The sequence below is a fragment of the Tupaia chinensis genome, unplaced genomic scaffold, assembly GCF_000334495.1.
Source record: "Tupaia chinensis unplaced genomic scaffold, TupChi_1.0 Scaffold145814_1, whole genome shotgun sequence".
NCBI classification, from domain to species: domain Eukaryota; kingdom Metazoa; phylum Chordata; class Mammalia; order Scandentia; family Tupaiidae; genus Tupaia; species Tupaia belangeri.
This window is the reverse complement of record NW_006205672.1, coordinates 1,929,012-1,955,492: the sequence shown is the minus strand read 5'-3', so window position 1 is coordinate 1,955,492 and position 26,481 is coordinate 1,929,012. Positions and strand designations below refer to the sequence as shown.

The following is a 26,481-nucleotide window of genomic DNA, read 5'->3' as shown; positions in this document are numbered from 1 at the left end:
TGAGAATATCCCTTCTCCAGTTTAGAAGGTACTCCCTCTTCCCAAGTAGAACGGGAATTTCTCTGGAATATCTATGTCTCCTAGACCTCGCTTATCTTCCGCAATACTCATTTGAGCAACCAATCACATTCGGGAAACACCACAACCAACGTTTCTTAACCAAAGTCAGGCAAAATGGGCAAATAGTTTCAGTCTAACATGTGTGGATGCTGGGGAGGATGGCAAGGGGTGGGAGGGGAGACCAGGGCACGAGTTGTTTCTCCTTTGGTCTGTGTATCACATTCGCAAGCAGCTTGTAACTCCCTTAGGTACCAGATTCCAGTAATGCAGGTTAGGACAGGAGAAATAAAGTTGCTCTGCCTCCTGCTGGCCACAAACAGAAAGGCTTGAGTTTCTTTTGGCTTATTACTAAGGGGTATTTTTCTTTCACAGACCTGGGAACTTCCAAAGGAATGGAAGACTAAAAGGGAAAAGGAAGAACAGGCTTCCTTTTTGGCTGAGCCTGGACTAAGCCTGAGGTGTCGATAAATGATTTAGACCAAACACCTTGAATCCCCTTGTATTTTGTGAGCTCCAAGCTGAGGTTGACGGATCTTCTGCATCAGTTACAGAACAAGGGGATGGACAGGGGTGAGGAAAAGCCCTGTCCGTGTATCAACATCATCACGTTCCCTCTCCCTGAGTGATGCAAGTGGAGAGGCCAGCCGTACCCCATTACAGGTCCCTGTGTTCAGCTGAAGCTCAGGGCCCACACCAGCTTCTCCCGAGTGCTGTCTTCAGCATTCTTTCCTTCCCCATCCCAAGCCCCAATAAAACACACCAACTGCTTCAGAGTATTTCTGGGCTGGGTTTTTTTTGTGGGTTTTTGTTTTGTTGTGTTTTTTATTTCAAATATTGTAAAAGTCCCCTGGGCTCTGTGGGGCTCCCCACACTCATAGCTCCTTCCCCCACTCTCTGCCCTTCTCCCCACAGCAAATCTATTTCTAGGACAGTACTTTTTAAAACGAACAATCGACAATGAGTTCTCAGCTTGCTCTGCTGAACTAGAGGAGCTTCTTGCATGTGTCCTACGAAGATTGACAGTGTCTTATCTGACACCAGGTCTCCAGCTGCATCCAAAGAAGGCATTCAGTCTACAGAGCTAAACTGGAACCCCTTATCCCTAAGTCTACTCCACTCCCCACCCCACTCTTCCCCACCCTATAGCAGCTATGTGGTTATTAAGAAGTAGGCAGGAATTTTTTTTTTTTTTATCAGCTCCAAGCCCTAATTCACATTCCCCCAAATATCCCACCCCACCCTCTCAACCCCACCCCCAGGATTTCACTGAGAGTTCTCCCAACAGTTATTTGGAAAAAAAGGTAAAACAAAAAAGGTTCAAGGTCTTGGTGCTCAGCCCTAGGGGCTCCATGCGCTGGGACACCGACGGGCAGGGGCTTCTGCCTCTCCAGCCCGCGCCCAAGCCACCTCCTGACCCCTGGCTGCAAAAGCAAGGAGGGGCAGGAGCCAGCACAGGACCCAGGGGGGCAGCGTCTCAGGATCTGGCGGAGCCCCGGGCAGCATCATTCAACTTGGCCACTGCGGACGAACACAGAAGAAAAAAACAAACACTGTCAAGTAATAGGGGAAAACCCCCAGAATTCCATCCCAGTCTGCCCCCGATTCCTCCACATTTACCAATGGTTAGACTACCTGGCATATACCTCAATCCTACTCTTAAGGAAGTTGCCAGAAAGAAAAAAAGAGAGAGAGAGAGTAAGAATCTCAGTCTGTTCCTACCCACAAACCAGGATGTTTTCTTCCTTTTTGGAGATATCCATGGGGAGAAGACACAGAAAAGCAATTATGTGGACAAGATTAAAATAACTGGAGGTGGGACCAGCAGATGGCATAATGGTTACGTGGCTGGACTCCCATGTAGTCGCCCACAGCTCAAGTCTCGGACCCAGTGGCTTAAAAATCACTCTGGGTGCGTGTGCATGCATACCCATGATCCTGAGAAGAGGAAGGAGAAGAAGGGATGGCAGTGTGGCCAACCCCTCTGGGGAGTGATTTCTCGCTTTCTGTCTCTGTCTTTCCAGAGAGTGCACGTGTCCTATAGCAAAAATCTCTCTAAAATAACTAACTAACTAACTAACTAACTAACTAACTGGCGGTTAGGGTCAGCTGGTGACATGTGGTTGAGATGCTAGATTCCCACATGGCTGACTGCAGTTCTACTGCCACTCTCAGACTTGGTGGCTTGCTTTCTCACTTTCTCTCTTTCTCTTACTCTCTCTGTCTCTCTCTAGTGAGCACGTGTGCCCTATAGCAAACTTAAAATAAATAAATAAATAAAATAAATAATTCTTTAAAGCAAATAAAATTAACTGGAGTTTTTTTAGGGTGGGTAAGCTGCCTGGCTGAGTAGGCTCGGCTTTGGAGGAAAGGCCACAGCCACCCGCAGTAGCGGAGATTGGCTGAGGCAGCAGAGGTGAGGTAGTGACAGTGTGGAGGCCAGGTCAGACCACATATATGCTGTTTTGAGTGGGTTTTATAATCTAGGTTTAGGCAGAGTATTTACATTAGAATTCTGAAATGACCCATCTTTGCTAAGGAAGCTATGTACTTCACGCTGTGGGAACAGGTGGCAGATACAGCACGTATCAATAGGCTGTTTCTGCTTTCTTAGCCTTGAAGATGACTAAGTGCAGAGAGAGTCAGATCAACAGGTTTTCTGATTTCCCTGTTCCTTCAATTCCTTGCTAAAGACCAGACTCAATGTGATTACCAGTGTTGAGGACTCAAACTGACCGATAGAGAAGGCAGCTCAGACAGAAAAGAAAAAGTACAGAATTCCGAGAAGATCGGAGAGACTTGGTGGCTTGCTTTCTCACTTTCTCTCTTTCTCTTACTCTCTCTGTCTCTCTCTAGTGAGCACGTGTGCCCTATAGCAAACTTAAAATAAATAAATAAATAAAATAAATAATTCTTTAAAGCAAATAAAATTAACTGGAGTTTTTTTAGGGTGGGTAAGCTGCCTGGCTGAGTAGGCTCGGCTTTGGAGGAAAGGCCACAGCCACCCGCAGTAGCGGAGATTGGCTGAGGCAGCAGAGGTGAGGTAGTGACAGTGTGGAGGCCAGGTCAGACCACATATATGCTGTTTTGAGTGGGTTTTATAATCTAGGTTTAGGCAGAGTATTTACATTAGAATTCTGAAATGACCCATCTTTGCTAAGGAAGCTATGTACTTCACGCTGTGGGAACAGGTGGCAGATACAGCACGTATCAATAGGCTGTTTCTGCTTTCTTAGCCTTGAAGATGACTAAGTGCAGAGAGAGTCAGATCAACAGGTTTTCTGATTTCCCTGTTCCTTCAATTCCTTGCTAAAGACCAGACTCAATGTGATTACCAGTGTTGAGGACTCAAACTGACCGATAGAGAAGGCAGCTCAGACAGAAAAGAAAAAGTACAGAATTCGAGAAGATCGGAGATGAAGAAAACGTACAAAATTAAATATATATTTATATATATAATAACATGACATATCTATGTACAACATGGCTGGGACAATTGAGGAAACTATACAATGATGTTCGGCATTTCCCCCTTCCCACACGGACTTTAGATCAAGGATGACAGCATGAAGAAATGGAGCAAGAAACACAAAAATTATATACAATTACAAGTGACAGTCAAGGAGTTAGGGGACCAGGGAGTCCAGGGATCCTGCTCTATCCATTCCTTCCTCACCAACTTTTTACTATCCAATCTGAATGAGAGCCTGAAAACCGAATGGCCAGCCTGGGGAGAAGCATACACATACCTCACCCCTACATGTACACCAGCAGGTTCAGAAGTCATTCTCACTGGGCCAGATGTCTGGCCTATCAGAAGGTACAGGTGAGATGGCCAGAAAGGATTACAGAATCTCACTCTCTTGACAGTTCTCACCTTGGGGCTCTACTGTCATACTTTGCAGGCTACATTCAGTCAGATTCAGGCCAAGGTGGTGATAACTAGATCGAAGGAACTGGTCACCTGCAACCCTTTTCCTCTACCTGCTCATCAGTCAGCATTGCTACCTCTCTTCACAGCACAAGAGCTGGTTTATTGAGCTCGGGGAAGACAGATTTCTCAGTTCTCAGTCTCCCCTCTCTCCCTCACTACTTTCCCCAGCGTCCTCCAAGGTTTATCATCTCCTAAGAACCTGCTGCTCCAGCCCTGCAATAACACTATGCCCTAGGGGCTAGCTCTCTCCCTTACAATACACCCAGCATCCAATTACACCTGAAACACAGGTCTCCATATGTGCGTGACCGAGCATGTTTCCGCAGGCCTGCAGCTCTGCAGCAGAGCAGCTTTTCAGCAGTTAAAGCCCAGATGTAGGCTGGAAAAGGGGTGGGATCAGAGGCAAGAAGCTTCTTCAGTTTCTCCCTTGAGCCTCAAAACCATGGTATCTATTGAAGTTGACTGGATTTATAAGCCCCAAATCTCAACTTCTTCTCTCCTTATGTAGTACTCAAATGGTTCCCCTCTGAAGTACTTTCTAAGCAGTATAGAGCAGACTTCCCTCACTTCTAGTTTTATAATGAATGGCACAGGATGTTTCTGTTGGCAGTTACAGGATTTTAGAGTCAGAACCAACCTTATACGTATTTAACTCTATTTTACAGATGAAGAAATAGAAATCCAGAGATGCCACATGACTTGACCAAGGTTATATATCAGCTCTGTCCAGACTGAGTGGAACCAGAACCCAGATATCTTAACTCCTGAGCCAGTGCTCTTTCCACTCATCCCTGATACTTTCAAAAGTAGTATGTTAGAAGAGATAGAGAAGGTGCCCACTTTCTATGAATAATGTTCATCACTCTTTACATTATTTGAGAGCCAGGGCAAACTGTAAGAGCTACTAAGTAAAGGAGGTTAAGTGAGCATTGTAGTTTTAGGCAAGCAAATCAGTGTTTCTTTTTGAGTTTTCTTTAACCCTGCCATAATGAAAACATGAAGCAATAGCAGCCTAAGGGACAAAACACTTAGAAGCACAGAAAACACACCTCATCCAATCTACCTCTCCCACCTGTATCAGGTTACCCTTGGGATGTTACACCTGTCATACTATTCCCAGGGCTTAGCCTAGTCAGTTTTGGGATCTTCTCTTCCAAAAGGAGAAATCCTATCTCCCTGGTATCTCACAAAAGAGAAAAAGAGTTTGCAGCACTATCCAAGCCTAGACTTTCCTATTTCTCAGCTCCTACCTGGGCTACAGTGAGGGTGTGGAAGTTTCAATTTAACCAAAGAAATGAACTCAGAGCCCCTCGGCAACCCACATTAACTTCTCAGCTGCCTCCAGCAAAAGTGCAGACCTTTCCGGCTCATAAGCTATTAAGATCTGACTAGGTGCCCGTTCCATCCCTGCCTACTATACAGAAAAGTCCAGTGGGTGAGGAAGGGGGAAGAGAGGGCCCAGGTTACCCCGCAAGCTTGCTGGTGACGAGCGAGGACTTTCTCTGGGGCAGATCCTGTGGGGTAGGGATGTGGTCACCAGTCACCAGGTTCTTGTCTGGTCCTGCACTTGGCAGCTGCTTATTCTTCATCTTGGCTTTGGCCATGTTGTAGTCTCCTGAGTCAAAGTACTTTTGCTAAGAGACAAGAGGGAGGTTTACGTGAGTGAGGAGTTCTGACCCTTCTCAAAAGCAAGGAGACTCATCCCACATCCATCATAAACCCTCGTCCACACTCAGGTCTTTTACTTTTTCACAATTTTAAATAGTTTAAGACATTGCATTTTCCACTTATAGGACAGTGCTTATCAAGTGCAATGTTATTTTTTTCCTGTTACTCAGATCTTTTTAAGAAGTCATCCTTGATTAATTTAACATATACACAGTTTAATATTAATTGCAGGGGCTGGCAGGTGGCATGGCTGTTAAAGTGGTGGACTCCTTTACGGCCAACTGCGGTTGGAGTCTCAGATTGGGTGGCTTGCTTCCTCATTCTCTCTCTCTCTGCTGAGCACATGTACCCTATAGGAAATTGAAAAAAAAAAAAAAAAAGAAAAAAGAAATTTTAAACATGTATTAATTACAGAAAGGGGACAGGCACCAACAGGTGGCATGGAAGTTAAGGCAGTGGATCCCACAAGGCTGGCTGCATGGTTCAAGTCCTACATCTGATAGCTTGACAATCCCACCAGGAGGACAGCAGGTAACACTGCGGTTAAGATGGTGGACTCCCACGTGCTGACTGTGATTTGAGTCTTGCTTTCCCTCTCTTTTTCTAGTAAGTACATGTGCCATATGGCAAATTAAAAAATAATAATGGGGCCAGCAGTTGGCATGGTGGTTAAGGTGCTGGACTCCTACATGGCCGACCATGGCTGAGTTCCAGATCTGGTGGCTTGCTTTCTCACTTGCCTTCTCTCTGTCTCTCCCTGGTGAGTGCATGAGCCCTGTAGCAAATTAAAAAAAAATGATAATGATAAATAAAATTAAATAAATAACTTTTAAAATATTATAATAAAGAGACCAGCACATTGTGTAATGGTTACATCGCTGGACTCCCATGCGGCTGACTGTGGTGTGACTCCTGGACCCGGCGGCTTAAAACTTATGCTGGGTGCGTGTGTGTGTGTGTGCCCAAAATCCCGAGAGAAGAATGGAGGAGAAAGGATTGTGGCATGGCCATCATTGAAGGGGATGCTTTTGTGCTTTCTATCTCTCTGGTATATATGAACGCCCTTTAGCAAAAATCTCTTTAAAAAAATAAAATAAAATTAGGGTCCAGCAGATAGTGTGGTGGTTAAGGCACTGTAATTCCCACATGGCTGACCACAGTTTGAGTCCCAGACCTGGTGGCTTGCTTTTTCTCTCTCACTCTTTCTCTGACCAAACTCATGTGAAATAATAAGTAAATAAAGTAAATAATTCTTTTTTAAAAATAAAAATAAATAAATAAAATTAAACAAACTGTTCTTAAAATAAAAAAGAAAATTGGGCCAGGTGTGCACATATCCAAAAATCCTAAGAGAAGATTGGAGGAGAGGGACTGTGGTGTGGCTACCCCCAATGGGGAGATTTCTCAATTTCTCTCTCCTCTGTCTCTTTCTCCACTGAACGCATATACCCTATGGCAAAAACTTAAAAAATAAGGGGGAGAGCAGATGGTGGTATGGAGGTAAAATGTCATGCTCTGGGAGACTGATCCATAGAAAATTCCCGTTCACAAAGACCTCCTTAAATAAGCAAGGCACACATGTGCACATGATCTGGCTAAGACTAGGACCCTGTTGCGGGTACTTGTCTCTCTGAGTCTCTCTCACTCATGGAGGAGATAAATAAAACTTTAAAACAAACAAACAAAATTAATTACATGTACTTATGTCTTCTCTGTAGTATTCTTTTACAGGTATATAATCAGCTTCCTAGGTAGAGTGAGTAAGCATGCACGTGGGATGGAGACAGAGAGAGAGGTATTTCTGACAGGCTGGCTGGGAACCAAACCTGGGCCTCCAATGTGGTTTCACATCCCAGGTAGCAGCACCCTCCTGCCTGCACCAGGCCACCATGAATGGGCCTAGAGTACGTGTTTTTTAGAGTCAAGGATAGCTTCTACATCCTTTGTACCCCATCTGGCCCTGACGAAGTATAAAGCAATAGCTAGGGAAATAGAAATGCCTAAGATATGTAGAAGGATCAATCTGGGGGCTATCCTAGCAATCAGCAGATCAACCTTAAGCCGACAACTTCAAAATTAAGAATCATTCTCTCCTACCAGGAATAGAAACAGGCCTGTTCATGAGGATGATGTGTTTCTATGACTCCCACTGCTCCCACACATGCTCCATGGCTGTGACACCCGCCCACGCCTGCCTTGCCTACAGCAAGGTAAACTGCAAATTAGCACCATGTCGTCATCTGTGACTAAGACTCAATAACTGGGATTCTCCAAAGGGATCTGTTGCACTCTCCATTTCACCCACACAGGAGAGTGCAGTCTAATTTAATGGTTTCTTTTTTTTTGGAGAGGTTTTTTTGCTATTGGGCGCGTGCATCTGGCAGACAGACAGAGAGAGACAGAGAGACAGAAAGCGAGAAATCACCCCCCAGGGGGATGGCCACGCCGCAATCCCTTCTCCTCCATTCTCCTCTCGGGATCTTGGACACTCACGCACACACGCCCGGCGTGAGTTTAAGCCGCTGGGTCCGGGACGCGAACTGCGGTCCACTATGTGGGAGTCCAGCGACATAGCCATTACACTAACTGCTGGTCCCAATGTAATGGTTTCTAATCCCTCAGTCTTTGATACTTGTGGAGAATGAGAAACCTGATCAGGAGATGAGATGGCTATAAAGGGAGACTCTCTTGGTTAGGAAGACAACTTTGGACAGGAAAAATAACTCTCTTGAGGGAATACAGTTGACGGCTGGTGATATCTTTAAAAGGTCTCAAGAAATCTATTCCTTTCTCTTATTTTGCTATAGGGCATGGGCACTCATGAAGTAGAAAGCTGTGAAGAAACACCTCCCATGGGGTATGGCCATGTACCAATCTCTTCTCCATTCTCCTCTTGGGATTTTGGGCATGTATGCAAACAAGCTGGCATTTTTTCAGGCCTCTGGGTCTGGAACTCCAACTGTGGTAGACCATGTAAGATCTAGTTGTCTTAACTACCACACTGCTGGCTGGCCCAAAATCTATTCATTTCAAGTCAAGAATTTCTGTACGACAGATGGTTTGTTCTTTCTCTGAACTGATGCAGCCTCAGATTTGTCTCTAATCTTTCAAAAATGCAGTCCTAAGATGCCCCCGTTCCACCTCAGTATTTAGACAGGCAAATGCCTGGACAGTTTGCATTCCAGTCTCTAACGTCCTTTGCTCATTTCCCCATTGCTTCATAGACCCCTGCATTCAATGCCCCTGCATTAAGCCTGAATTTCCTACATGGGAATTCAGAAGAGAATTGATACCATATCAGTGATTTATAATAATTTGCCTTGTTCTTCTCAAGTTTCTCATTCTTATTACTACTCAACAACAAAAGCTCCAGGCTTCATTCCTAGTGCCCTCTTTGGTGCCAAAATAACAGAATAAGAGACTGTGCCCCATACCCCTTTCTGTAGTCTCTTCATGAGGAAGTCAGAGCCTCCAGGCTTCTGTCCTAGGCTTGGGTATTTGGCCTTTAGCTTTGCCTCCTCTGCTCTCTCAGGGAGAATGCCTTCTTTCTCTTGTGTGTCCTAGAAGAAAAAAATGAGCCAAATAAAATTAAAGACTGGGAAACAACTGCTTCTACTATCTGATATCCGTTATATATCAGTTTTTCTGAGATCTACCCACTTTTGTGCACCCTATCTCCACTCAGCTCTTAAAGCTAAACCTTTGTTCAAATTCCTAGGGCGCAAGATGACTGTATGAATTGTGAGAATAAAAAGACAAGCTGCTTCTCACGCTACGCCCAAGGAATCACCTCATGACCTGAGTACATTTTTGGGTTAAAGGTAATACCTAAACACAATACTTTAATCACAGAGGAGTCACAGCTCATTCTGCACAGTTTTTAGGAAAGACCAAGAGAGAAATGCACTAGCCAAGACTTCTGGTGATACAAGATGAGTAGAAGAATTCCCTGGGCTGTCCTACAGGTCAAATGAGAGATCAAAAGGGATAGGTATGCTGAGATATCCCTTCCTTATTCGGAGTCTAAGGCAGCCATCTGATAAGTCTCTCTGGAGGGGGTAGTTACATGGCCTTTTCCAAAGCCTCCACCTGAGTAATGGCACAGCACTGTTACAATATTGCCGTAAATTCTGTGGTAACAGAGATGAAAATGACACTGGTTTTAACCTCAGGAAAATTAAGACACACAAGATTCATTAGTTTTTACCCACGAGTTTTCACCAAATCAATACCAACCCTCCTGGGGGAAGTTTCTCGCTGCTGTTGGTCCTTCTTTCTGTAGGCTCTGCTGTCCTTTTTAGTGACTTTTTAAAAGGGCCTGAAGTCAACGTGTGGTTCTTTTTAGAGGAATTACATTCCTTTCCCTTGCAAATCTGGCACAGCTCTAACACCAGGTATATTTCCTGAGGCCTCAAGCCCAGTGCTGAATGTTAGAAGACAAAATAGAAATCTTAAGAAGGGGTTTATTCAGTGCTAGGTGTTTCCAACAGACTCGTGGGTGGACTAAGTTACCATTGCCTTGGAAGTCTGGGGGGAGTGGGTGGTGTCTTTCTCGTCACGACTCCGTCAGCGTCTTTTCTAGGTTTAACCTCCTCTACAGTTTGGCATTCTAGTCCTCTTCAGTCTTGTCCGGTCCTCACTGAAGGTGAACAACAGCCTATTCCCAACTATCAAAATAGGTCAATAGAGAAAGTTGCTGCCTTAAACTAGCCATGATAATAATTGGGCTTCTCCCCTCCCCCGTGTTGGTCCTTTTCGAAATTCTTTACCTCGACTTGTAACTTTCTGCGGATTGAGGATGAGAGCCACGGTCTGGTTACTGGGTGATTTACCTTTACTAACCACTAACACATAGCACATCCCAGGACCACCAGCCCCCTTTCATTCACCTCGTCTTCCCAAACGCCCGCCCCGCGCCTAAGTTCGGCCAATTACAACACAGCTTCCAGGGTTGGCGCTATTGGCCTATTGGCTAAGCACGAAAGGAATGGGCTGACAGACAGTCGGCCTAACCAACCAGCGCCAAGGCAGCAGGCCGTGTTGAAGCTCACGCAGCGTGACGCAAGAAGTGGCCAACCCCTGCAGAGCTTGAGACCATGGCGACCAATCCGCACCGGTGGGAGACCCGTCTCCCGCCCCATCACGGTCGCCCCCGGCTCGCTTGCCCGCACCCCCTCCATTTCACCTGCTTCTCCTCGCCGGTCTCCTCCGCAGGGTTCTCTTCTTCTTGTTTCTGGGACATGGCGGGAACGGGACTGTGGAGTGTAGGGGACCCGGGAAGTCGACCGGAGAAGGGAAGGGGGAGGGGAAACGGGGACAACCTTCGCTGCTGCTTCGGCTCCTGTCACTAGGGTTGCTCAGTCAAAATGGCGGCCCTCGCCAGTGACGTTGCGACCGCCCCTTCCTATGGGAACCAATGAGCGTAGGGTAGATGGGGCAATGACGTAACGATCTACCAATAGTCGCTGGCTATAGGTGGGTTCTATAGATGCAACGGGCAAGAGGGAACACCAATCGGGAAAGAGAGTGAGCCAGAAGGACCAATTGGAAGCCTGCGGGGGATCTCAGAGCCCAGGCTGCTAGGTTTGGCATTTTTGTTCCTGTGGTGGGCTCGGATTGCCTTCAGCTCCACCGCCCGAAGTCCGAGAGGCATCACCAACTCTTAAACCGGAGATCGGGAAAGGATGGAAAACTTTTATTGTCGGAGGAGGGGATTAAGCTTTGCAAATTATCCATAATTTGGAGGTCAGAATGAACTTTAAAATGGTACTCAGCCCTGTTCCCATGTGTCACTTTTACGTGTAATGAAGACCCTGAGCTAAACCCGTCTGCAGAACATTAATGGCTTACCTTCGGGAATTTAACTCTTTTTGTGGTTTTAAACTTGTTCATAGCCTTCTCATGAGGAGCAAACTCTTAGAAACAGGGAACACTGTTCTAGGGACGTGGTAAATATCTAGTAAATACAGTTAAAAATAGTTAATCTATCTAGAATAACAGTTCAGCAATTTTTTTTGAAGACGTAGATGGTACTGTATTAGTTTTCCAGGGGATACATACAAGGGGACCTCAAAAGGTAAGGAAAAATGGGATTTAAGTATGAGTTTATTTTGGTGCAAAAAATAGTGAAGCCCACATATAGTTGTTTTTTTTTTTTTGAGAGATTTTCACTGTAGGGCGCGTGCGCTCGCCAGACAGAGAGAGACATAGAGACAGAAAGCGAGAAATCACCCCCCAGGGGGGATGGTCACACCGCAATCCCTTCTCCTCCATTCTCCTCTCGGGATCTTGGGCATGCACGCACACGCGCCCGGCGTGAGTTTTAAGCTACCGGGTCTGGGACACGAACCGCAGTCGACTACGTGGGAGTCCAGCGACATAGCCATTACGCTAACTGCTGGTTCCCGCCACATACAGTTTTTAACTACACATTATCCTTTTGAAGACCCTTGTATATACTGTAGTAAGGACAGTCTTGGCCCTGTTAAAGCCTACAGTCTAGTGGGGTGTGTAGAGGAAGACCTTTTGCAATGTGCCACATATACTATAAATCTCCAAGATTAAACAGACAACACTTTCATGGAATGCTAGTCAAAAAAAAAAAAAAAAAAAAAAGGCATGGCGTATTAAAAACAACCTGAGCCAACAAATGGTGTGGTGGTTAAGGTATGGTTCAAGGCCTGGATCTGGTGGCTTTAAAATCATGCCAGGTGCAAGTGCATGTGTGTCCAAAATCCTGAGAGGAGAGTGGAGGAGAAGGGATTGAAGTGTGGCCATCCCCCTTGGGAGTTGATATCTCACTTTCCTTCCTTTATCTCTCTCTCTCTGGTGAATTCATGTATCTAGGGCAAAAAATATATTTTTTGCCCTAGATACATGAATTCACCAGAGAGAGAGAGATAAAGGAAGGAAAGTGAGATATCAACTCCCAAGGGGGATGGCCACACCACAGTTCCTTCTCCTCCTTTCTCCGTTTGGGATCCTGGGCATGCACACATGCGCCTCGTGTGAGTTTTAAGTTGCTGGGTCCGGGACTCGAACCCTAGTTGACTGGGGGAGTCCAGCGATGTAACCATTATGCCATCCGCTGGTCCCAATGAAAGGCACTTAAGGTTTTTAGGCCAGAGAGTGGCAGATCAGAATTGCTCTTTAGGATGAATTTGGTAGTAAGGAATGAAAACACTGAGAATTCCATGCAGAAGATACTAGAAGTGGGCAGTGTAGCCAGGAGTCTACTGTAAAGTTTAGGTGGGAGATAATTAGGAAATAAGAATAGGAAACAGTGGACCTAATCAAGAGAGTTGTGGCAATGGAACCTACTACTTTGGAAGGTGATTGAATATAGAGAATGAAAAGGCTGTGTGACATATAGGCACCTCAAGGTGTTCAGTTTTTTTTTTTTTTTTTAGATTTTTACTATAGGGTGCATGTGTTTGCCAGAGATACAGAGAGAGAAAAAGTGAAAAATCACCCCCTCCAGGGGGTAACAGCCATGCTACAATCCTGTCTTCTCCATTCTCTTGGGATTTTGGGAACGCAAGCACACGTGCCTGGCGTGAGTTTCAAGGTGCCAAGTCTGGGACTCAAACCATGGTCAGCCTCGTGGGAATTCAGTGCCACAACCACTATACCCTTCTGCTGCCCCAGATGTCCAGTTTTTTTTTTTTGAGAGGTTTTTGCTATAGGGCACGTGGTCTCGCCAGACAGACAGAGACAGAGAGACAGAAAGCGAGAAATTACCCTCCAGAGGGGATGGCCACGCCGCAATCCCTTCTCCTCCATCCTCCTCTCGGGATCTTGGGCACACACGCACATGCGCCTAGCGTGAGTTTTAAGCCACCGAGTCCGGGATGTGAACTGCGGTCGACTACATGGGAGTCCAGTGATATAGGCATTACGCTAACTGCTGGTCCCCCAGACGTCCAGTTTTGAAAACTCTGACCTATTAAAAGCTAGAGAGCCATTTGGTGGAGATATCCAGGCAAAGACTGAGAAGTGGGTGGCAATACTTAACAGCAAAGCAAAGAGGACCAGCAGTGGTGGTTCATGCCACCGAGACACAGTCTCCACAGGCTGGGGCCACAAGAGAGGCCTGGTTGCCATTCCAGTCAACCTAAAGGTGGGACACAGTGGCATGTGCCCAGGCTCCTAGTGACTTGGGAGTCTGAAGCAAGAAGATTGCAAGGCTGACCTGGGTGGAGTAGTAAGGCCCTGTCTCAACAAGTGCCAGGCCCAGCCGTGGTGTTGCAGGCAGTGTGGTGCTACTGAATGATACTGGAGCCAGATGAAAGGCCTAGATTTGGATCCTGAGCCAACTGAAGCATGCCAGGAACAGTGGTGCACACCTGTAATCCTAAATAACATCAAGGCTGGGCATGAGGATTGCAGCATGGCGAGAACCTGCCAACATTGGTCACCCCCCTCTCTCTCCTGCTCATTAAAAAAAAAAAAAAAGCTGAGTAAGGTGTCATGTGCCTATAGTTCCAACTGGGAAGTGGAGGCAGGAGGATTGTGACATACTGTGTCAAAAGAAACAAAAACAAAACAAACAAACAAAACTCCCAAAACAACAAAGCAAAGGAAGGAATTAGACGATGCAGGGAATGAGAAGCCGCAGATGAAGATCTTATTTTGGAGGTAGGCAAGACTCAAGCATGAATTAACTGAGTCAGAGAGAAAAACTAAACATGTAATTATCTACTTTAAACAGGAGATATTGAGGGCCAGCAGGTTGTGTGGTAGGTAAGGCACTGGACTCCCACATGGCTGGCCGCAGTTCAAGTCCTGGACCTGGCAGTTTGAAAATCACACCAGGTACTTGTGCATGCCCCAAATCCCAGGAGAATGGAGGAAAAGGGACTGCAGTGTGCCTATCTGCCTTGGGGGGTGACTTCTCACTTTCCCTCTCACTGTCACTCTGTCTCTCTCGGGTGAGTGAATGTGCCCTATGACATAAAAAAAAAAGAGAGAGAGAGAGAGATCTTGAAAGAATTAAAGTCTTGGGACCAGCAGGTGGTAGAGTGGTTAAGAGCACTGAACTCCCACATGGCTGACCATGGTTCGAGTCCTGGACCTCCTGGCAGCTTGCTTGCTTTCTCTCTCTCTCTCTCTCACTCTGTCCCTCTCCGGTTGAATTAAGATAAATAAAGAAAGTTAAATAAAATAATTCTTAAAATAAAAGTCTCAGAGGAGATTATTAGATCAACAGGGAGAGAGGCAGACAGTGACTTCCATACTGTAAAAAAAAAGAGTGTTGTGTGTTGGGGGGCAGCCAGAAGGTGGTAAGATGAGATGGCTGGATTCTTCCACATAGCCAGCTACCGATTCAAGTCCCTGACCAGCAGCTTGAAAATGACACTGACTGTGTGTGTCCAAAATCCCAAGAGGAGAATGAAGGAGAAGGGATTGCAGTGTGGTCATCCTTCCTGGGACGTGTTTTCTCTTTCTCTGTCTGTCTGTCTCCAGAGAGACAAAAAATACAAAAAAAAGAAAAGATGATAGGGAAAATGTTAAAGAGACATTTTTCAAATGGCTGAACATTAAGAGAAGTCACACTGAAGGATCTTGTTTGTTTGTTTCCTGGGTAGGGTCAGACTTTTGAGAATAAAAAGATGGTGGTAAGGGAACCAGCAGATGGTGTAGTGGTTACATTGCTAGACTACCACATGACCAACTGCAGTTCAAGTCCTGGACCTGGTGGCTTGAAACTCATGCCAGGCACGTATGTGTGCATGCCCAAGATCCCGGGACGAGAAGGGATTGTGGCGTGGCCACCCCACCCCAGGGGTGATTTCTCACTTTCTCTCTCACTGTGTCTGTCTCCCCCCACACACACACCCCTCAGAGCATGATACCTAGGGCAAATACCTCTTCAAAAAAAAAAAAAGAGGGACCAGCAGTTGGCGTAATGGCTATGTCACTGGACTGTTCGAGTCCCGGACCCGGTGGCTTAAACTCACGCCGGGCGCGTGTGCGTGCGTGCCCAAGATCCCGAGAGGAGAATGGAGGAGAAGGGATTGCGGCGTGGCCATCCCCCCTGGGGGGTGATTTCTCACTTTCTATCTCTCTGTCTCTTTCTCTCTCGTTCCGGTTGGCGCATGCGCCATATAGCAAAAAAAAACTCTAAAAAAAAAAAAAAGGAAAAAGAAGAAAAGAAAGTTGGAAAGATAATCTAAGAAAAGCAGAGGTTAGCAACAGTCATGTAGAGAAAATAATGATGGTTCCAAACAGCAAGAAAGCTCCACCTCAGATGAGATAGTAGGAACTTGTAGGGGTCCCAGTCACCATGGCTTTGTGACTTTGGTCAGGAGAGCTGCCTTGGAATGGAGAGAAAACAGATATGTTGGGGCCAACAGGTGGCATGGTGGTTAAGGCACTGGACTCCCATATGGCTGACCACGGTTCAAGTCCTGGACCTGGTGGCTTACTTTCTCATGTTCCTTTTCTCTCTCTCTGGTCAAATTAAAATAATAACAATAATAATAACAACAACAACAAATAAAATTAAATAGATAATAATAATTAAAGAAAAAGAAAACAGATACCTTATGTTGATCAGGTCAAAGGACTGGTAGAGAAGGGAAAGTGTGCCCAGTTGCAATGGCAAGTACCCTGCAAAGCTGGAAATCACATGGCTGACTGTAGGTGTGGATGCCCTTGTCAGTTTAAAAACATGCTGGGCGTGCATGTGGGATGCGGGATCCTGAGAGGTTAATGTCTGGGAATAGGGGATTGCAACCTGATGAAAGCTGCTTGTTTTTAAAGGAACGGTGGTGGGAGGGCAATAAAGTCTAGAGGGGCCAGCAAATGGCATGGTGGTTAAGGTGTTGGACTCCCATATAACCAACCATGGTTTGAGTCCTGGACCTGGCAGCTTGAAACTCACTGTGTGTGTGTGTGTGTGTGTGTGTGTGTGTGTGTGTGTGTGTGCCTCAAATCCCCGGAGGAGAAAGAAGTGTGGTATGGCCATTCCTCCGGGGCTGATTTCTCACTTTCCCTCTCACTGTCTGTCTCTATAGTGAGTGCATGCACCTAATGGCAAAACCTTAAAAAAAAGTCTAGATTGGTTTGCTGGTTTGCTGAAATGCTGGCCATAGCATATAGGCTCTTCAGGAAAGAAAGGATGAGGGTGATGACCTAGAATAGTAGTTAAAGAACAACTCAGATTTCGTGGGAATGACTGAGAGAGGGAGAACAGTAGGAAGCTGTAGTAGGAAGCGAGGGAAATATGAGTTTGTGTCTTGGAACGTAGAGAAATGATGGGTTTCAATGAGCGCTATCTTTTAATAATTATAATTGGTGGCAGATATGGCATGGCTATAAAAGTCACTGGAGATGATATAATCAAGTAAATGTGAAGGCACAACTGTGGAAGTTCCAGGGCATAATGACAGGGGAGGAAGTCGGGACGGGGGACTGTGACCCATATGATGGGAATGAGTTGTGTGTCTCCAGCACAAACATTTAAGTCTGCCTTACATGGTGTAGAAGCAGCTATATGGCCCTTGTCAAATGACTTGTATCATGAGTATTAGGATCCTTCTGGCAAAGTGGGTAAGGAAGGTTTCAGAGAAAACAGACTTTCAGCTGGGAATACGAGGATGAATGAGAAGGCTGAAGACCAGCAAGGGGAGGGAGGAAGGAAAGATATTTCAGAGGACAACCCCTATCTTTTGAATTTTATTTTAAAAAATAATTATTTAATTTTATTTATTAATTAATTTTAACTTGGCCAGAGAGAAACAGAGAGAGAGGGAAAGTGAGAAAGCAAGCCGCCAGGTCTGAGATTTGAACCTCAGCTGGCCATGTGGGAGTCTAGCACTTTAACCACCATGCCACCTGCTGGCCCCTTATTTTATTTATTGTCGTTATTATTTTTAAATTTTATATAAGGCACATGTGCTCAACATAGAGAGAGAGAGAGAGAGAGAGAGAGAGAAAGAGAAAGAGAGAGAGAAAGTGAGAAAACAAGCCACCAGGTCTGGGACTCAAACCATTGTCAGCCATGTGGGAATTCAGTGCCTTAACTACCACATCATCTGCAGGTCACATGGACAACCTCATCTTCTAAAAGGTCAGAGGGTGACTGATCCCTGACTGAGGACAGGAGAAACGGCAGACAGAAACTATAGCAAGAGTAACTGCTCCCTGGGGCCAGCAGGTGGTGTGGTGGTTGAGGGTGTTGGACTCCTACATGGCCGACTGCGGTTCGAGTCTTTGACCTGGCGACTCACTTTCTCGCTTTCCCTTTCTCTCTCTGTCTCTGTCTGGTCAAATTAAAAATTATAATAACAACAAACTGAATTAAATAAATAAATAATTATTTTTTAAAAAAGTAAAAGAGTAACTGCTCCCTAAAGGTAGTGAGATCCTGCTAGCACAGCAAAATACTTTCATCCAACCACTCTATTTATTGAGCACTCTATGCACTAGATATTGTGCTGTGATGGGCCCTGTGGATGCACGGAGAAAGGCTAATCCTTGTCTTCCATTGGAGATGACATGTGAAGGAAGTATAGGCATGCCTGAGATTAAGAAAGAGAGAAAGAGGGTGGAGGAGCTCTTTTAGAGGAGGAGAGGAAGATATAGAAGATACTGAATTCTTGAATTTTTTAAAATTATTTTTCTTCCATGAAAGATGGAGAGAGAAAAGACAAAGAGAAGAACAAAAAAGTAAGAAAGAAAAAGAGAGAGAGAGAGAAAGTGAGAAAAGACAGCACCGTCAACACAGTATTCTCTCTGTGATCCATCCCCAGCCCCAATCAGCCAGGATCACTGGCAAGTGCTGTGACAACTATCATGGGGAGACCTTGGGACAAGGACCTGGGACCTTCCCTATGGCTTCAGCATCACGGAGCATTGCCTCACCACTGTGCCACTGCAGCTGGCCAGGATCCTGGAGTCTCAAGCCTGATTGATTAGAAACTCCCAGGGAACTTTTTATAAAACACAGATGTCCTCAGTCCCATTTCAGCCTGGAAACTGTGTTTTTGAAAAGCTTCCTCAGGAAAGTCTGAAAATAAAGTTAATCCAGGAATCTGTGTGGGGTGGTAAGACCTAAAGTTGTTCAGGTTACTGGGATCCTAAGAAAACTTGCAAGTCATGCTAAAGTGTTGGGGGTTAAGACAAGGGGAGCCTCAAATTTTTTTTTTTTGGAGAAGTTTTTGCTATACTCCCAGGGAACTTTTTATAAAACACAGATGTCCTCAGTCCCATTTCAGCCTGGAAACTGTGTTTTTGAAAAGCTTCCTCAGGAAAGTCTGAAAATAAAGTTAATCCAGGAATCTGTGTGGGGTGGTAAGACCTAAAGTTGTTCAGGTTACTGGGATCCTAAGAAAACTTGCAAGTCATGCTAAAGTGTTGGGGGTTAAGACAAGGGGAGCCTCAAATTTTTTTTTTTGGAGAAGTTTTTGCTATAGGGCACGTGCGCTCGCCAGAAATACAGAGAGAGACAGAGAGACAGAAAGCGAGAAATCACCCCCCAGGGGGGATGCCGCAATCCCTTCTCCATTCTCCTCTTGGGAATTTGGGCACACATGCACACATGCCCCGCATGAGTTTAAGCCACCAGGTCTGGGACTAGAACTGCAGTCGACTACATGGGAGTCCAGCAACATAGCCATTATGTCATCTGCTGGTCCCGGGAAGCCTCCAATTTTAGGCAAGAAGATGGTATTGTTAGATTTGGGATTCAAAAGATTTAAATGTGGGAATAATATGGAAATTGGACAAGAAGGGAGACAGAGACCACCTGGACCTCTGTATTATTGTGGTAACCCAGACAAGACTTGAGGAGCCTGATTAAAGGCAGAGACCATATGAATGGAAAGGAGCCTGAACAGAGGCATGATACTGGTCATGGATGATAAAGGTGAGGAGAGAACCACGCATGAATTCTAATTTCCTGACTGCTACTCATTGGAAAGCAAATGCAGAGGGAAGAGCAGACTGAGGGTGTAAGGTAAAGAAAGAAGAGGACCTTAACTTCTTACACGTTTATTTTCAGTCTCCTGTCTTTTTTCTTATGTCTGAATTTTTCTGGGCAGGCCTATATCCTTCCAGGGTAAGAGATGAAATGTCTGTAAAATTCATCAGTGCTCAAGGAGCATTCTACAGATGAATGGCTATAGGGAAAAAATAAAAAGTTGTGAGGCTACAGAAATAGCAAGTTTAAAACACATGCTATTAGCACCCTCTGATGGGCCAGCCTGAGAACACCGGGAAAGGGAAATCAACCGTGTTCTGTCCTGTCCTCCTCTCTGCTAAACATTCACACTTTTAGGGCTGGCCTTAAGTGTAGCCTAAGGAAAAGAGCTGCCTAAGTGATTGATGTTAATGAGAAATTTCAAAGATGTAAAATCAAAACTTACACAATCAAGGGAACTAGTAAGATTTTTAAACTGGTTCAAAAGCGACTTTGAAGGCAGACTATAAACAATTTAGAATTAGAAATGAATTTGCTGGGACCAGCAGATAGCATAATGGTTACATGACTGGACTCCCACATGGCTGACCACTGTTTGAGGGAATCTGTGTGGGGTGGTAAGACCTAAAGTTGTTCAGGTTACTGGGATCCTAAGAAAACTTGCAAGTCATGCTAAAGTGTTGGGGGTTAAGACAAGGGGAGCCTCAAATTTTTTTTTTTTGGAGAAGTTTTTGCTATAGGGCACGTGCGCTCGCCAGAAAGACAGAGAGAGACAGAGAGACAGAAAGCGAGAAATCACCCCCCAGGGGGGATGCCGCAATCCCTTCTCCATTCTCCTCTTGGGAATTTGGGCACACATGCACACATGCCCCGCATGAGTTTAAGCCACCAGGTCTGGGACTAGAACTGCAGTCGACTACATGGGAGTCCAGCAACATAGCCATTATGTCATCTGCTGGTCCCGGGAAGCCTCCAATTTTAGGCAAGAAGATGGTATTGTTAGATTTGGGATTCAAAAGATTTAAATGTGGGAATAATATGGAAATTGGACAAGAAGGGAGACAGAGACCACCTGGACCTCTGTATTATTGTGGTAACCCAGACAAGACTTGAGGAGCCTGATTAAAGGCAGAGACCATATGAATGGAAAGGAGCCTGAACAGAGGCATGATACTGGTCATGGATGATAAAGGTGAGGAGAGAACCACGCATGAATTCTAATTTCCTGACTGCTACTCATTGGAAAGCAAATGCAGAGGGAAGAGCAGACTGAGGGTGTAAGGTAAAGAAAGAAGAGGACCTTAACTTCTTACACGTTTATTTTCAGTCTCCTGTCTTTTTTCTTATGTCTGAATTTTTCTGGGCAGGCCTATATCCTTCCAGGGTAAGAGATGAAATGTCTGTAAAATTCATCAGTGCTCAAGGAGCATTCTACAGATGAATGGCTATAGGGAAAAAATAAAAAGTTGTGAGGCTACAGAAATAGCAAGTTTAAAACACATGCTATTAGCACCCTCTGATGGGCCAGCCTGAGAACACCGGGAAAGGGAAATCAACCGTGTTCTGTCCTGTCCTCCTCTCTGCTAAACATTCACACTTTTAGGGCTGGCCTTAAGTGTAGCCTAAGGAAAAGAGCTGCCTAAGTGATTGATGTTAATGAGAAATTTCAAAGATGTAAAATCAAAACTTACACAATCAAGGGAACTAGTAAGATTTTTAAACTGGTTCAAAAGCGACTTTGAAGGCAGACTATAAACAATTTAGAATTAGAAATGAATTTGCTGGGACCAGCAGATAGCATAATGGTTACATGACTGGACTCCCACATGGCTGACCACTGTTTGAGTCCCGGACCTGGAAGCTTGAAACACACTGGATACATGTGCGTGTGTGCCCAAAATCCCGAAAGGAGAATGGAGGAGAAGGAATTGCAGCATGGCCAGCCCCTTTAGGGACTGATTTCTCACTTTCTGTCTCTTCTGGCAAGCACACGTGCCCTATAACAAAACAAAGTAAAACAAAACAAAACAAAACAAAAAACAACTCTCTAGGGACCAGCAGTTGGCATAATGGCTATGTCGCTGGACTCCCATGTAGTTGACTACGGGGTTCGAGTCCCAGATCAGGTGGCTTAAACTCACGCCAGGTGCGTGTGCGTGTGTGCCCAAGATCCCGAGAGGAGAATGGAGGAGAAGGGATTGCGGTGTGGCCATCCCCCTGGGAGGAGTGATTTCTCGCTTTCTGTCTGTCTCTCTCTTGTCTTTCTGGCGAGCGCACAAGCCCTATAGCAAAAATCTCTCTCTAAAAAATAATAGATAACAAAGAGGGATAGATCAAATAATTTCAAAGACTCCTCTAGATAATGCTCAACAATGTTTCTCCCACTCCAAAATTTTACAATTTTTACAATTTTTTTCTGTGAGGAGAGAAGAGCCTTTCTTCTCAGAAGTATCTCACCTCTGCCTTCCATTGCATTGAACCTGGTTAAAATGCTAATATATACTGTATCCAGAAGATATCATGTCAACATTGTCACCTGCCACTTTAAGTTTGGATTAGGTAAATCAGATCGGCCTTAATAGTTACATCATGAAGGCCCTAGAGAAAATCAAAGCAAATGGCCAGCAGATGGCATGGTGGTTAGGCATTGGACTCCCACATGGCGACTATGGTTCGAGTCCTGAACCTGGTGGTTTGCTTTCTCACTTTCTCTCTCTCTCTCTCTCATCTTTCTCTGGTGAGCACATGTGCCCCTTAGAAAATTTTTAAAAATTAATTTAAGAGAGATTTTTTCCTATAGGGCATGTGCACACACTAAAGAAACAGATAAAGAGCAAGAAATTACCCCCCCAGGGGATGGCCATGCTACAATCTCTTGTCCTCCATTTTCCTCTTGAGATTTTGAGCATGTACACATATGTGCCTGTTTTTTTTTAATTTTTAAAATAATTATTTTATTTCATTTATTATTATTATTGGAGAGATTTTTTGTGCTCACCAGACAGACAGACAGAGACATAGAGACAGAAAGCGAGAAATCACCCCCCGGGGGGATGGTCACACTGCAATCCCTTCTCCTCCATTCTCCTCTCGGGATCTCAAGCATGTACGCACACATTCCTGGTGTTTGAGTTTAAGCCACCGGGTCCGGGACGCGAACTGCGGTCGACTACATGAAAGTCCAGTGACATAGCCATTATGCCAACTGCTGGTTCCTTATTTAATTTATTATCACCAGTGACATAGCCATTATGCCAACTGCTGGTTCCTTATTTAATTATTATCATCATTATTTGCTTAATTTGACCAGAGAGAGAGAGAAAGGGAAAGTAGGAAAGTAAGCCTCCAGGTCCAGGACTCTGGTTGGCCAGTGAGAGTCCAGTGCCTTAACCATCATGCTACCTGCTGGCCCACATTTGCTGTGGTTTAAGCTGCAGGATCCAGGACTCGAACTGTAGTCAAGTACATGGGAGTTCAGCAACGTAACCATTATGCCATCTGCTGGTTCCTGATTTAGTATTTTATTTGTTGTTGTTATTTTTTAATTTGACTGGAGAGAAACAGAATGAGAGAGAAAGGGAAAGTGAGAAAGTAAAGCCACTAGGTCCGGGACTCAAACCTTAGTCGGCCACGTAGAAGTCCAGCAACTTAACCACCACGCCACCTGCTGGCCTGAGGGCTGGCTTTCTTTCATTGGGACAATCATGTGTTCCCAAATTTATGACTCGGCAATTCAAAAGCTCTCTGGAATGACTGATGGGACTATAAATTAATGAAATCATATTTTGTAAAACTGGTGGCAATATACACGAAAGCTGAACATAATCCATACTTTATGATCCAACATTTTCTGTCTTAGGGATATGTGTGTGTGTTTGTGTGTATGTGTGTGTAATCTCCAACTGAAATGCAAATGCATTCTTATTCACCACGACACATCACATGGTCATAGCAATTCTATTTTTAGTTGCTCCAAACTAGAGCAACCCAAATGTTCAAAAAAGTAAACAGATCATTCATGGTCACTAAAGATACATATATCATTTCATTTATGTAAAGTTCAAAAACGAAATCTCTCTTGAAGTGGGTGCTAATTGCACGGGTGTGTTCACTATCCACCGACTTGCATTTATGGATTGACTGAATGATTTGATCAATTGCCAGAAGGCACACGCGTTCACCAGAGAAAAAGCACCCCTCCCTCATATGGTGTGGTCATGCTGCAATTATTTTTCTCCATTTTTCCATCCCTTGAGGACTTTGGAGATGTGTGCATGTGTACCCAGCCTGTTTTGTTTTGTTTTTGAGAGTTTTTTTTTTTTTGCTATAGGGTGCAAGTGCTCACAGGAGAGATGGAGAGAGAGACAGAAAGTGAAAAATCACCCTTTAGAGGAGGGAATAGCCACGCTGTAATCCACAGTCAACTAGGTGGGAGTCCATCTACATAACCACGATGCCATCTGCTTGTCCCACCTTGAGCAATTTTAAAAAGAATTATTTACTATTATTATTTAATTTGACCAGAGAGAAAGGGAAAGTTAGGAAAGCAAGGGACCACGGGCCCTCATTCCCTCATTGACTTATGGACCCTGAGCTCTCAAGGGCATGTCTAGATATGCACAGGGAAGGTGAGCTAGACTGGGCAGGTGAGCTACCCAGCCCTGGGAATGCACTCCACTGGGCCTTCAGTTCTGTGGGATTTGCTTTTGTCTACACTCCACGCAGGCGATAGAAATCTAAGTTCTAAAGCACTTTTGTGAAATACAAGTGAAGTAAGAAAATGCTTTAGTTTCTGCTATCTCAGTATGTGCTGTTTAGAAACAACTACTAATAAGTATTTTTTCATGGTTTAACTCAGAAGGAAAGAAGGGAGGGAGGGAGGGAAGGAAGGAGGAAGGGAGGAAGGAAAGAAGGGAGAAAGAAAGGAAGAAAGAAAGAAAAAAAGGAAAAGAAAGGCAGGCACCTCATCCAGGACTTGAATCCCAGTCCGCCACATGGGAGTTCAGTGCTTTAACCACCATGCCACCTGCTGGCCCCACCTTGAGCATTTTAAAATAAAAAAGTATTTGTTCAATCTTTTGTTTGTAATGTTCTAAGAATCCAATTAGCTATTCTGTTACCTTTTTCCTTCTCCAGTCTTCCTTTCATGGATCAAAATCATCTCTTCTTCCCTGTTTTCAAATAGAAACAAATCTAATTTGGATTAACTTCAATCAGTTTAACCTAATTTAAGACAATCTTGGCCTCTACAAAGAAGTGTAAGAAAAGCTGAGATACAGAGCTGGGGAAAAAAATGTTTTGTTTTTATTAAGATTAACCCATAAATATTTGGAAGTATGTGGCTTTAACTATCTAGAAATCTTTGTAGGTCAGAAGGAAAATGAAGGAGAAGGGCATCTTCAGATGAGAGGGAAAACTTTCGACATCTCTGAAATGTGAGAGAAACTTTGGACTTCTCCCCATCAAATCAGAAAAATAATGGACATCCCTTGAGCTGACTTTGTGTGGCAGAAACATGTGGATTCAGTCAAGAAGCCCATATGAAGGGGTAGAAGCCTCTAGATTTTCAGCTAAGTTTAAACATTTTTAAAGTGAACTCAGATAAAATATGCTATTATATTTAGGGAGGTTCAATAAGGTTAAGTAAAACAAAGTGGTGGTCAGATTATTTATATTTGGGGGAAAAATTCGACATAAAATATCTGTGTGAAGAGCTCGGGGAGTATCTGATTATCCTCCCCTCTCTAGTTGAATCTGCTTTTTTACAATCTGGAATAAAAAGGAAAACTAACACAAGTGAAGTAAGTTTGGCTGTTAAAAAAATAAGATTTCTGCCTGGAAGACACACTTTGTCTAACTTATATTCACGAGAATTTTGCTGCTTTCTGGGTTAAATGGCTTCCTCACTGATGAATAAGCAAGCTTTTTTTTTTTTTTTTAGATTTTTTTTTGCTACAGGGTACATGCGCTCATCAGAGAGACAGAGACAGAAAGTGAGAAATCACCCCCCAGGGGGGATGGCTGCGCTACAATCCCTTCTCCTCCATTCTCCTCTTGGGATCTTAGACAGGCATGCACAAACACCCAGCGTGAGTTTGAAACCACTGGGTCTGGGACTCAAACGGCAGTCACCCTGTGGGAGTACAACGACATAACTATTACTCCATCTGCTGGCCCCAACAATTCATGTTTGATCTTCCTCTTCCCAAATTGTGCAGACAACCTGGAGTTCACTGGAGAAAAACAGATATACCAAGGCCTTGACAAAGATTGGGGATACAGAAACAAAGATATATGCACATGTTACATATAATAGGAAAATATCAAACAGCAGTGTTACTTGACTTATTTCAGCATTAAAGGAATTACTTTTATTCTTTAGGGAATACAACATATTTTTATAAATCAAATACATACATATTTATGAGCATTTTAGCTGTGTGGAAAGTAAAAGAACACTTTCGTATGTTTATTAGAATCCCTTTTATAATTTTGTTAAAATTTTCATACATGGAGCCAGCTGGTGCCATGGTGGTTAAGGCAGCTGGATCCTACATGGCTGACAGTGTGGTTTCAGACCCAGACCTGGTGGCTTGAAAACATGCCAGATTTGTGTCTGCATGCCCACAATCCCAAGAAGAAAATGGAAAAGAGATTGTGGCATGGCCATCCCTCCTGGCACATGATTTCTCACTTTCTCTTCATCTCTCTCCAGGGAGTACATGTGCCCTATGGCAAACTAAATAAATAAATTGCTAAAAAATAAAATAAAGCATATATACATGCAAGAGAATAGACTGAAATATATAAAATACTGAAAGACAGAAAATACCCACCAATCTAGAATTTTTTTTTTTTTTTTTTTAGGTGTTTTTGCTAAAGGGCATGTGTGCTGCCC

At 44.3% G+C, this 26,481-nt stretch overlaps 1 protein-coding gene across 1 annotated transcript; it reads right to left on the bottom strand.

Annotated features, from left to right (window-relative positions):
* Positions 1 to 543: 543 nt before the first annotated feature.
* Positions 544 to 11,057, bottom strand: ENSA (endosulfine alpha). Its single transcript, XM_006168458.3, has 4 exons — positions 10,845 to 11,057; positions 9,094 to 9,219; positions 5,459 to 5,625; positions 544 to 1,578 (listed from the first exon to the last, which is right to left on the bottom strand). The coding sequence occupies exons 1-4, from the start codon at positions 10,899 to 10,901 to the stop codon at positions 1,563 to 1,565; spliced, it is 366 nt and encodes a 121-aa protein (XP_006168520.1). The 5' UTR covers positions 10,902 to 11,057; the 3' UTR covers positions 544 to 1,562.
* Positions 11,058 to 26,481: the final 15,424 nt, after the last annotated feature.